Below are 13,199 nucleotides of genomic sequence, written 5' to 3'. Positions count from 1 at the left end.
GTCACAGCTGCACAAGCACATTTGAAAGGAGAACGCAGAAGTGGATTTAAAAATCCCCACACATTTTTGGTTTAAGCCTTTAAGAAATCTATGCTTGAGGTGCAGAACAGAGGGCTTCATTCCACCCTGGGCCATCAGGGTGTGGACTTCCAGCTCACGTCCACCTGGAGCTTACGCCACGCTTTCTTCCACGGCCATGCAAAGCGGCGAGGACCCAGCAGCCCCGCGGGTGGGCACGGACCCGTGGCCCAAGAGAGGACGGTGTGATGGGGACTGCCCCGTGCCTGGGAGAGGGCAGCGGCACGTGGCGGTGGCAGCGTGGGTGGGGAGGGCTCTGCCCGGCACCTACCGGCGGCTCTCGCCTGGGGGCTTGGGTAAGTGGCTTCGCTTTGCAAAATCAAAATCAACCCCGGCACAAACGCAGACGCCAAAAGACCAAATGTCACGGCGAGGTCTGCTGGCGTGAGTTTTACAGGATGTGAAGAAAGAAGCGGTGAGGTGGAGGAATTGCGTCTGTGGGTATAGAAAATGGGTCAGGGAGGAAGCAGGGGCTGGAGAGAGCCTCGGCGAGGAGGCTGAAAGTGTCTCTTCTCCATTACAGCCCAAACCCGTTTAGGCTTCAGCATCCCCCATGAACCTGGGATCTTCTTGGCTACGTGAGGAGGTTTACTTGTGTTAGGAGGGAAACGGCCACCTCATCCCCGACCCCACTAAAGTGCAGAGATGTTGAATAACTCTGGGTTGAACCTCTTGCAGGATCCTGCCTGAGGCTCTGTGGACTCGGTGTCCCCAGGCGAGCACATAAGAACAGCTGAACATCTTAGCTGTGGGATTTTTTGAGGAACTGTTCAAATTACCACATCAAAGTTCTCACAAGTCTATAAAAACTGAACAGATAGCAAAAACATATCAGAAAGCATATCAAATCCGGATGCAGATAGGAAGTCCCTTCAGTTCTTCATTGTCCATAATCTGACAAGGCTTTAGGTTAGCCACAAGAAATCTGTCATGAAAATTAAAGACAGATACGGGGAAGATGGAAATTCGAGTAATATGAACTCTTTCAGTATTTCAGACCAGATTGGGTTTGCCTCAGCTGCTACCACAACCTTTGAGATAAGTGGTAAGATTTCTTTTTATTAAATGGATTGATATGGATTTTATCTAGTCTATGAAGAAAGCAGCACATAAAAATGAAATACTGCATTTATGCTGCATATTAAATGCTTTTTACAGTGATTTTGCTGGTAAATTAACTGCTATTTAAAAAAAAGAAGTATGTGAAAATGTCCTTTCTAGCCAAAAGCTGATGTTGAGCATCAGAAAAAATTAGGGTTTTTCCTGTTTTAGAAAATGCCTAATTTCACTGAGTAGAACTTTCATGTCTTAATAGTTAAGATACTGAACTGAGATCCAATAAAAAAAGTAAGTTTATGAATTTTTAGCTGAATATAAATACTTCATTGCTGACTAAACCATTCTATTGTAAAACTAATTAAATCATTGTACTCTTTTAAAACTAAGACTTTAAAATCCTGATTACAGTAACTTGAAAAATACTCAATTAAGGGTAACTTACTGAATGTCTGAAATAGTTATTAATGCTTCTGAAATACTTTTTTCTCCCTAAAGGCCAAAATTCGACAAAGCAGTTTATTTCTTTTACACTTGCTGGTGACGATTTGTTTTAAATGTTACAACTTGTTTTCATTTGTTCTGCAGTTCAGTTTATTATTGATTTTTCATTTGTTTTGATGTGTATATGCATCACTTGGAATCGCATGTATGCGGTGCTCTGGATGGAGAGGGCATGTGCTTTGAGCAACCCTCTTTGAATGGCAGCCTGGCGCAACTAAAAGCGATGGAAACAGGGAGTTTATTGATGCAGAAAGGAGAGAACTACCACATTGATACTGTTATAGGCCGGATTAAGTCTTGATGCAAGTGAGCTGGTTAAATTGCCTAAGGAAAAGTTGGCCAAGTGAATTGCAGTGCAGAGCCCAGGTGAGAGGAGGGCATCCATCCTGCCTTGCCTGCAGGACCTGGCAGTCTCGCAGAGAGACCTCGCTGCTCCCCGTCGCTGGAAAGCACGGCTAATTTATCGTGGCCAAGCCTGAAATGGCTGGAAGCGAGCAGCGTTTGTAGTAGCAGAGATGTGAGAGGATGTCTACCCTACTTCTGTTGGTTTTTAGAGCCTCGAAGCCAAAGAAAGCCATCCACATGCTGTGCTCAGGCGACCCTCGGCATCTACCTGCTGCTGCTGACGGCCGGCCAGGGGCTGCTGGCGTACAAAGGTAACGCTGCAACCTTACTGCGGGCTTGACATCAAAAGACAGCTCTGCTGGGTGCTCTCGGGGGACATGGGTGAGCGGGGACGAGCACGTAGATAGGAAACCCCTGAGGGAGCACGGATGCTCCTCCACACGCCACGAGTCAAAGCAGCCGCTGCAGGAAACCATTCCCCCACCCTGGATATGTGCTTTGCATTTGCAAAAGCACTCCTGGCTGCACCCCTGGCTGCAGCAAGGACCGGCACATGAAAACCACCTCCCCAGGTCAAACAGTGGTGATGTTTAACCCCGGGTGTCATCCATGGGTGCTGAGGAGCCGCTCTGACGAACGGGCATTTCCCAGCCGGATCGGGCAGGGAGTATTCACTGCACGGACCTTTTGTTTCCTCAGTGTTTAAGATGCAGAAAGAGCTACTGAAATTTCAAGAACTAAATACCTCCTATACAGAAGAGACTATGGAAAGCTCCTTTGCCAACAAACTGTTTTCGGAGAGAAACTCTATAGAGGAGTACATGGGACATGAAGAAAACTGGAGGAGAAGCTTAGAAGAGGAAATCACCATAATTAAAAGCAGCAATGCAAACCTGATGATGATGATGAACAACATCACCCTGGTTGCAGGTATGGCTCCATTTCTCCATGCTGGCTGTACAGTGGGGAGAGCTGGTTCCTCTGCACCACTGGCAAATCTGAGCCAAAAACCTAGTTCAGATGAACAAATATCTAGGGCAAGATTTGGTCTTCCTGTCAGCTAGCGATGCCCCAGTGCCCGGGCTTGGACACTCGCTCCAGACGCCCTGGCCGGGGAGCTGGACACACCTGGAGAAGCTGGAGCACAGCCCTGTGCAGCCCCCCTGGATCCCACTGCAACTGCACACACGGCTCCGGGCTGTGTCTTCAGCCCAGACCTTAAGCGTATCGACCCCATACTGGTATGTTCCTGACTGAGTGCTGGCTACTGAAAAATATCCATTACATATTTATTTCAGGGCCTCCTGGACGCAAAGGAGATCCTGGCCCACCAGGTATGTTGGTAAATGAGCTGTAAGCAACTTTCCCTCTTTTCCTTTCTCTTTTTTTCCCCTAAGAGACCTGAAGTGTGGATTTGGGATTTCAGTCTCTAGACCCAGATCCTACCCAATGTGCAGACACTCAGTGCCTTGGCCATGAGGAGACCTGCTGCACCTTGTCACTGATCCCCTGGGAGCCTCAGCTTGCCCAAGTGCTCCCACAGAGGTCAGTGGCCACTATGGAGAAGCATTTTGGCTCTGCCTCCTCACTGCCACCCCACCAGAAAAGCTCAGGGGTGATGGGAACTGCACCTGGTCATTATCTGCAATAGCCATCCCAAATCTCCACGTGAGACAAGAGAGGACCAGTGAGGGTGTTTGTGTGCATCCAACGACCAGCAGATAGCTGAACTTTCTGCCCCAGACGTAGCAAGTCCTGCTGTCCAACTCATTCCAGGACAACTCAAGAAGACGCCCCCAGTCCCTGCTTTATAGGGCCCCAGCTGAACAGCGTGTGTAACAAACAGCCACAGATTTGGGACCTTGCCTACGACCGCACAGACTCAGGAATGAGCTGGGTGCAAGCGGTCCCCTCCACAGCTGTGCACAATCTTCTGCCCTGGGAACTTGGGGGTTTGGGGTAGAACTACACCCGCTGCAGGAGATAAATGTCTCCAGACTGTGAGGATGCAGCAAGTCCTAATCTAATGTTGGCTTTGAGCAGAGGTTGAACTAGGCAATGTCCAGGGAAACCAGAGTTTCTATGATCCTATGATGATGATCTAAGATGCAACCCTTGTTAGGTCAGGTCTGTATCTCATCCATCCCTAGTTCTTGGCTACACTGATGAGCTTTTCTGAAGAAAAAAAAAATTAATACATTTTTAAAAAATCATGTTTTCATATCTTTCTGGCTGCACTTACAACATTGAAACGGCACCTCCCGCCAAGCACCGTTATTATACATCAGAGCCCAATAGTTCAATGCATTTTCAGGAAAGATCTCCTCAAAGGCCCCCACGAGCTGGGCTTGGCTGGAGGACAGCTGGCCCCTGCCCAGCCACGCACTCATTCGAGCTCCACGGACTTTACTCAAGCGGTTGTGCTGGTCCCTGCCAGCTGAAGATTGGCCTCAGTGGTGACTGAAGGCGCATGCACAAAGGATGATTAAAAAATTCATCTCTTCTTCTTAGCCATTACTGCAAATAGATGATCTGTGTCAGCTGATATATGTATTTTACATCTCAGGGCTACAGGGACCACCGGGGACAAAGGGAGACCGAGGAATCCAAGGTAAGGCTTTTCTGACACCTGAATTACTTCTGTGGATGAACATAAAGTGGCTTTATGGATGATTTTATGGGCAATCTTGTCCTCAGTCAAGGTGTAAGTCAGTAGGAATGTCATTGGAGTTGAAGGAAATAAGCCTATGTAGAACTAATATGAACAAAAGCAAAACTTAGCTGGAAAAAATCTTATTATAAAAGTCAATGTGCACCGGTCACCGTGGGCCCGTTCCCCACTGCCACCCACACCACTCTCAAGTACACGGAGAGCAGAGTTTGGTTCATGCCCGCGGCTGAGTGGCCTGGCCTGCTGCTGGCATTCACTAGACACGACACCCGATGAAGTGTCAGAAAAGTGATGTTGTCCTTGCAGGCTTACATGGACTGCAGGGTGCGAAAGGGAGCAAAGGAGATCCCGGTCCTGCTGGCCCAAGTGGTGAACCAGGAGTGAGAGGAGCAAAAGGAGAGATGGGGATTGCAGGTAAGACTTCTTCCCTATCTCAACATTTTTAAGATTCTTCCATGTAATCCTGTTTAAACTCATTCTACTTAAAACACCAAAAGAAGTCTTCATAGGTCAGATACTTCATAAAAATCCAGGCAGCCCTGAGCGTGGCTCGCCAGTCAATGAAGGAGCTGGATGAACAGGACACTTGACCTGATCTGAAGGGATTTCATTTTATGTCATGCTCCAGCAAAGCCCCCCAAGGAGGGCTGGGGGAAGGGGTCATGCAAAATGTTGACTGCACCATGGAAGTCTCTTTATAGAGTGACCTTTGTCTAACGAAAGCCACAGGCATTCAATTATCAGCCTATCTCAGATTAAAGCAGCGGTGTTTGCAGTAGGATTTTCATGGTATAAAATAATACAATATAATTTACATGCACAAGTATGTGGATGTTAGTCCTCACTTTAGTAAAACCCGTTTCTTAGAACTTTATACCTAATATAAGCCTGACTTTTATACACCATAAGTAGAAGAGTTATGCACCATGTTTCTCCCATGTAACATGCATTAGTGGGCTTCTCCTGGATAGCTGTTATTCAGTGGTCTTACATGGGCTGCACCCAGAGAGGAAAGGTTGAAAGCAGGATAGCAAAGGAAAGCAGAAGATGTGTGTGGTGCAGACCAGGGATGACAGTTGGACGGGTTGATTAGAGCTTCCTCAGACCTTCCCTCAGACCCCACATGCTCCAGTGCGCTCATTAGCACAAGTTGCTCCAGAAGAGAAAAGTGAAAGGAGGAGGAGTACCAAAAGGCGAGGACTTTGGGATAATTATGGAGCAGAAAGATGAAGGAGATGTCAGTCTTTAAATGAGGCACTTGCAAATAATTCAGGTCGTTTGGAGCATGCTGATCACCTGTTCAGAGAAGAGAAGGCTAAGGGGAGATGCGGCACTTCCCTGGAAACACAGGAGTGGAATACGCTGTCCTCCATCTCCGCTGTGGCTATGAGAGGGGAAGGGTTCAGACTGCAGTAAGGGATATTTAACTAGAGAAGAAAACATTCTGGTGGTACGGATCATTTGGGGAATAGACTGGGGAGGTGTCATGGCACCACTGCAAGTCTTTAACAGTAGGTCAGACAAACATCTGACCAGACAGTCTGGCAGACAGACTCTTGAGGTGCCATCCAGCCCTGTCCTCCTACAGCTTTATGAGAATGCCACCGAATGGTAAATGCAGGTGTGAGGCCAAACTCTGCTACTGGTGCAGCTAGACGGAGGTGCTCCACCAGCTGCAGAGACAATGAATCTGTATTTTTGAACTCATATACATGTGCTGTGCTGTTTGATAGGTCTCCAAGGACAGAAAGGCGAAACAGGCAAGAAGGGAGACCCCGGGCCCCGTGGACCCATGGGTCCTCAGGGGCAGCAGGGAGTCCCAGGACTGCCGGGTTTCAATGGTAAGTGCAGAGGACACAGGGCAACCCACCGTCAGCGCAAGCGTGCCATGGTGGAGGGCTGCCCTAGCTGAAGCGTTTGGCTAAGCCTCATTAGCACTGATGCCAGGATGTCGTTACAGGTAGCACGGGGGAGCCTGGACATCCTGGGCAGAAAGGAGAGGCGGGTAAGGAGTACAGAAGGTGCAGTTTCTTCTAGAGATATGAGACCGATCTCTTTTAGATGGTGCTTCATGGCAAGGAAAACTGCAGTCAGGCTAGATCCCAGCATGGGTAAGAGAAGATGATTAGATGAAGAAACCATGCCAATGTTGTGCAAACCCATCCCGCAGCCTCAGCTGTCTCATCTGGACCCCGCTCACTGTGCAGGAGAAGGAGAGGGAAAGAAGGGTCCCGTACTGTGGAGGGCCATGTCCTCCTTCTTGACACGTGTACACACACAAGGGCAGAAATTGGCTGCTCTTTCAGGAAAGCATTTGTGCCTCTCAAGGCTGACAGTCTGCAAGGACCTGGGTCCATACAGCCTTTCACTGCAGACCATGCCTCACTGCACCTCTAAGATCAGCACTGCCAGGGGAGTACTGCAATTCGGAGAGACCCAGCGTTTGTTTTGCCTTCATAGGGTCAACTCAATCTGCGCAGTGCAGGGGCTGGTGATTGAGCTATCTTTCTTTTTTCTCCTTCCTATGTTGTGTTGCATTTCACATGTGCTGCTTTTGCTCAACCTCAAGGTGTAGCTGGGCAACGTGGACCTGTAGGAATTCCTGGCCTTGAGGGCAGACCTGGTCAGAAAGGGGAGAAGGGGGACCACGGGCTCAGTGGTATTCCAGGTACAACGTTACACGAACCCATAGCTCACTGACCTCCTCCTCTGCCCTTGCTTTGTGTGATGGCTTCGCCCTTACTGATTTGTTTTTAATTGTAGGAGTACCAGGCATTGCAGGACCCAGAGGTGAAAAAGGAGACAGAGGAGTAACAGGTAAAGGAGACTAAAACAGGTTTGGAGTCAACAACATGCATCATGCAGACACTGGAAAGGGATCTGAAACAGCAAGGAGGAGATTTGTTGAGTCCTGTTCTTGGAGTCCCAACGCAACCCAGGATGCCATGGTGGGCCTGGGCCTCTTCCAGACTGCGGGGAGGGTAGCTACTCACTGGGCGGGTTCTGTCAACCACCTGTAACAGGCATGAGGAGGTGATGTTGCCTGCATTTTTGTATAAATAGAAAACACACAAACAAAGCAGCAGTTTAAGATAAACCAGACAACAACCTCTCTACCTTGGAGCTAAAGACAAATTTTACTGGCTGTAAATCTGATGGGGAAGAGTATTCACTAGCAACCATCTGTCCTGGCCTCCTCTGTAGCATTGCAGGAAGAGATATCTTCAGAGGCCAACTTAAAGCACATAACCCAGGCCTTTTCTTTGACCTTCCATCTGAAGAAGGCCACCTCTCTGTCCCAGACACCCAAACGATAGGGTGACATTCTGCAGTACAAGCCTATTCTGGTGTATTTCTCGTGAATCAAACTTCTTAACCCTGAATTTATATAGTGCACACAACCTCTCATCTCCATCAGGAGGTGTCAAAGGTCCAAGTGTTGCACTATTCTGCATTCATTGATACCTGGGTGATAGGGATGGGAGTCACCTGGCCTGACATTAAGTGGTTGCATATGTCTGATGCACCTAAATTTACATGTCTAGGCTCTCTATAGGGTCAGTGAACACCCAACTGAAGGGCCGGTCTCTATCCCATCAGTGGAGTTTAGGATATGAAATAAATGACCAGAAGTTGATCTACTTCAGGAGAAGATGATTCTTCACTGCATGTATTTTCTTTATCGACAAGGTCTGCACTGAGTATAATGGGAAATAAGACACCCACTTCAGAAATAGATGCCTATAGTGCAGCCAGCTAAACTAGATGAGTTGAAATCCATCATAAATTCTAGTTTGCATAAGCTTTTATAAATGTATAAATATCTGTCATATTTTTGTTTGTTTGTTTGTTTGTTTTGATGATCTTAGGTGTTCCAGGGGAAAAGGGAGCAAAGGGAGACCAGGGCCTGCCAGGTAAACCCTTGTTTGACAGCATGACTTACTCTGATGATGCAAAGAACTTTAAATGCCATGTTCCACTTCTCCGCGTCAATGTGAAATGCTCATCACTTACTTTCCTTGGGAAGAGACAAAGGCAATGACTTTCTTGCTTTCCACCCAGGCAGCCCAGGCGTAACTGGTCAAAAAGGAAGCAAGGGTGATCATGGCAGTCAGGGTCCAAAAGGAGAACCAGGAGTAAAAGGAGCCAAGGGAAGCCTTGGAGTCCCTGGTAAGGCTGTTTGCCATGGGGTCTGTGGAGCTGAGGGTGCATTTGGGTTTGGGACTGTACATCACAGACTGGCACAAGCTGCTCTGGGGCATGTTTACAGAGCTCATTTGGAGGAGCTCAACAGACAGAGCAGTCTTCCCAAAAGATGAATGTGCAGAGTGTCACATTTACACCTTGGGAGGTGTGCTAAAAGACTTGCAAGTAAACAGCTGCATTAGATTTTCTCAAATCCCTGGTCTCACAGAAAACTGGAACAATCCATGTTCCTCTTTTGCTTTGTACAGAGACATCTTGCAGCATACCATGCTGCTGGGATAAATCCCATGTAAACATGGTAGTCAGGAACACAGAATTGGAAACACCAGGGCTATTTAACTATGCCTTGCTAATTGTAGGACACAAAAATAGTTCAACAGGGCCAACACTACAGCTACTCCGCATCCTTACCCCCAACAGGCCACAGGAAGCAACCAGTGCTCCAGATGCTTTTTCTTTTAATTATTCACACAGAACAGTATGAGACTCCTCAGAAATAAAATAAACTAGAGCCCATGTGGGACCCCTTCATGCACTCCTCTGCTGGAGCTTTGCCTCTGGAGAAGGGGAAAAGTGTACCTGGGGTGACCCCAGGTTAGGGACTGCCCTCTGGGTGGGTCTGATCTCCTGGTCCCCAGAAGGAGACAGCAATGTGTGCTTTGTGGAGGTAGCTTTTGCGGGAAGAGCTCACTGGGTTTTTTTTGAACACACCTGCTGTCAAGACCAGGATGCTACCCAGAAATGTGGAGGGCTGTTGGGAGTGGCTTTCTGCTGTCCCATGGCAGCACCTGAACAGCAAACCCCATGATGTAGATCTTCCTGCAAGTACTGTGGGAGATACCATGCCAGCTTCTGGACACGCAAAAGGCCACCAGAGATGTCATTTTACAGGTAGTAGTGGGAATAAGACACATTTCCCACAAGTGAGTGGATGGGATTTTGCAAGTGGCCCTTTTCTTGGGTCACATGTTAGGAAGACTTTGGTGTATGTTATCCTACTTTTCTTGCCATGTTTTTTTTTACATACCCTTAGTCACTTCAGGGGGTCCATTTCACAGGGGGATGGAGCCCTCATATCTCTGACTCACCCAATTATTCAGAAAAAGTTAATAACTGGATTTTCCCCCAAATAGCTGTCAAATATTTGCTTTTTTTTCATTTGGAACAGGTCCCCCAGGAATGAAAGGGAGCAAAGGTGAAAAGGGAGAAGGTACTGGGCTCTTATTTCTTCTTCCCTCACTTGCTTTCTGGCATCAAAGCCATCTGAGGTCCAACATCCCCTCCTGCGCACACTGGTTAACCCACAGCATGGCTACCGATACTGAGGGGTCCATGCTCTGAGCTGCAGCCTGGTGTCTCCAGACCCAGGAGAGGGCCTTGATTTGTTTGGATTTGAGCTACCAGTAACTTCTGGTCCCATGCTGGCTACAGCCATGGAGATGGGAATATTCGTCCAGTTTGGGCAGTCACTGCTTCTGTCTTTCAACGTGCTTTTTTCCTCATGCCTGTATGACCAGTAGAGCTATTTTCTTCTCCCCTGAACTGCCAGGCAACTTCAGTCCCTTTGTACGAATTGCGGAAGGGGGCAGGAGGGGCCGCGTGGAAATCTTTCACCAAGGGTCCTGGGGAACAATATGTGATGATGGCTGGAGCACCCAAGATGCCACTGTGGTCTGCCGAATGCTGGGATATAGACATGCAATCGCCGCCTTCACAGCTGCAGCAGGTGAGTCCACAAGAGCCTTCCACCTCCACCAGGCCTGGCACGGGAGGTCGCGCACACTCAGAAAGCACTTCAACAAGGTCCTCTACATGAGCAAAGAGGATCTCCTCAAAGGGGCAGCTCATTCCCCTTGGGATGAGGGAGCTGCATGTCAAGTGCTGCTTGAACTGTGCCCAAAGGCTTGATTTCCAACAAGCCAACCATGCAACCCAACGCATGCCTGCTATCCACAGGGGGCTCTTTAGAAAAAAATGCACATTCCTCCTTCTTTTGTCCTACAGTTTTTTGTTTGTCTGTTTGTTTTAATTCATCTCCCAAAGGCACTGGACGAATTTGGCTTGATGACGTGAATTGCAGAGGGAATGAAGATTCAATTTTTGACTGTCCAAAGCCCGACTGGGGTGTGAACAACTGCTCCCACAGCGAGGATGCTGGCGTGGAGTGCATTTGATGAGACACAGAGGCTGCCCTGGGAGCCGCTGCCCGCCTCTGCTCTCTATGGAGTTCTTCTTCATAACGCGAACCCCATTTCATCAGGTTGTGCTTATAGTCTCTTTACCAGGTCGTAAAAACATTGACAGAGAAAGCTGAATTTTCCATAAATTGATAACGGTTGCAGGACCCACAGGTAACCTGAAACATCCCAACTATCATGAAACAACCGGAGCTCAGGCTCGTGAGCCAGTTCACAGCTTTTCCAGTTAGCTGACATCAGCTCATCTGCCATAGCTCACATGTGTGTGACCTCTAAGTCCACGGGGGAGGAGAGATGGTCCACTTCAGCTTAGTGGAGTAAGAGAGAACAGGATCAGCGTGCAGAAAGGGGCAGTTGCTGCAGCTGCACTGGCAAGTCCATCTTCATCACAGTACAGTTGTGAATCCGAGCCTAAAACCCCCAGTGAGGTGCATACACCCAAGACAGTAGATGCTCAGAAATCATCAGATGATCTCTCTGGCATGCAAATATAAATGCTCTCCAGAAACAATGATGATCACAGGTTAAAGTGCAAAAATAAGTACCTGGGATCTAGGTGCGGTGCTACCCTGGTTTAGCACAGACCTTGTTTTTGACCTCGGCCAAGTCCCCTGCCTTCTCTGTCAGTGTTTCCTAATCTGTCCCCAGGAGCAATACCCCTTACCTTATCTGATGTATAAAGCTAAGTGTTTCATACCTTTAGAAATTAGATGCTCCAGTAAAGCAAAGGGATGACAAATGAAAGCAATTTAACTTCCAGAATGCAAATATGGACCCTAAACCAAAGGCTTCTACTTAAATGAAAGTCTTATATTTGGCTGAGATAACAACTGAAAGGCTTCTTGTTAAGGCCTAAGTCTTCCCCTTTCCTACCAGCACGGGGCATTTGGCAGGTGACAAGCAGCCTGTGCACATGTAGCTGAGCACATCAGAACAACCTGCTTGCAGATATTTCATTTAAAATTTCAGAAATACGTGTAAGTGACCCCACATCTCTGCCAAATGTTAGACATAATTGCATTTGTCTACACAGCTTTGAAAGTTGCTTTTAGTGCTTAGAAATCCAGATATAAGTGGAAAAACCAAGCAGTGCTGGTAAGAGCAGCAGGCGATGGGGCATCCAGGGCCAATGTGATTGAGAAGACCCAGCACCGTGCAGGGTGCAACAGTGCAGTCTGCAACAAAGCTCATCACCATTTTGAACCAGAGGAAATGTTTGTTACGGGGTCTCAGGCCTCAGGAAGGAAGTCTGGAAAATCCCAGGAGTTTTCCACTACTCACTCTGATGCCTTTGACAGCAGGAAAATGAAGAGAGACACTTGTCATTCCTGGCTCTGGTTTAGAGGACACAAGGAGCACCTGCCACAAACCACGGGTGAAACCTGCTGAATGACAACTGTTTCAAAGCTGGTGGAAGCAGACAGCGGCTCATCTGCATGAGAACAGACAAAAGCTCACTGTTCTGGTAGGGAGCCCCACCAGCACTAGCAGCATGCTGAGTACCGGCACTTGGGCTTACACAGCTATCTGCAGGGCTCCCACGGACAGTGCTGAGCCTGCGCGGGTTCCTTTCATCTTTTTTTGTGTGGCAGTATGTAAATAAAGCATTTCCACTGTCCGGAAAAAAAGGATTTACAAGCTGTATTCATGTTTGGATACATCAGCACGTGGTGCTTATACTCCCACTTTCTCACTTTCCTTGCTAACAGGGTACATTCCTCACCGTTTTTCAGGCTAAATGCTGAGACATCTGATTTTTTCATCCGGCAAAACTGCCACCGAAGGGAAGGTCACCATGTCCCCAGTGATCACCCTTTGGCTGGACTTAAATCCCCATAAATCTCCTTTTTGGAGAATGGGCATGCAGAAAATAGCAGTTGTGCCAGGATTAAGTTCAGGGCACCAGCAGTTAGATGTGCGTGCCCAGGGCAAAGGACACCATAGTCCAGCCCATCTGCTCCTAAGCACAGCAGGAACAGGTTGAACCCGAGCTACCGTCCAACAGCGTGGCCAGAAAATGGAGCATGACACGCTTAAACCTACTCCCCTGCCACTTCTTCACCTTGCAGTACAGACGTAAAATCTGCAAAATTTGGGGTCAGAGGGATTTCCTAGCAGCCCGGGAGAGCCCATGCTGACAC

The 13,199-nt window shown here is 48.0% G+C and overlaps 1 protein-coding gene across 1 annotated transcript; it reads left to right on the top strand.

The window, feature by feature from the left end:
• The first annotated feature begins 931 nt into the window (after positions 1-931).
• Positions 932-12,671, top strand: MARCO (macrophage receptor with collagenous structure). The gene is made up of 15 exons (XM_049814928.1): positions 932-1,123; positions 2,193-2,294; positions 2,683-2,913; positions 3,282-3,317; positions 4,550-4,594; positions 4,961-5,068; positions 6,388-6,495; positions 6,615-6,659; positions 7,224-7,322; positions 7,418-7,471; positions 8,524-8,568; positions 8,717-8,824; positions 10,029-10,070; positions 10,410-10,586; positions 10,904-12,671. The coding sequence occupies exons 1-15, from the start codon at positions 1,009-1,011 to the stop codon at positions 11,032-11,034; spliced, it is 1,446 nt and encodes a 481-aa protein (XP_049670885.1). The 5' UTR covers positions 932-1,008; the 3' UTR covers positions 11,035-12,671.
• The last annotated feature ends 528 nt before the right edge of the window (positions 12,672-13,199 follow it).

Source organism: Accipiter gentilis, chromosome 1 (assembly GCF_929443795.1).
Source record: "Accipiter gentilis chromosome 1, bAccGen1.1, whole genome shotgun sequence".
Classification (NCBI taxonomy): Eukaryota; Metazoa; Chordata; class Aves; order Accipitriformes; family Accipitridae; genus Astur; species Astur gentilis.
This window is presented reverse-complemented; position numbering and strand designations above follow the sequence as displayed.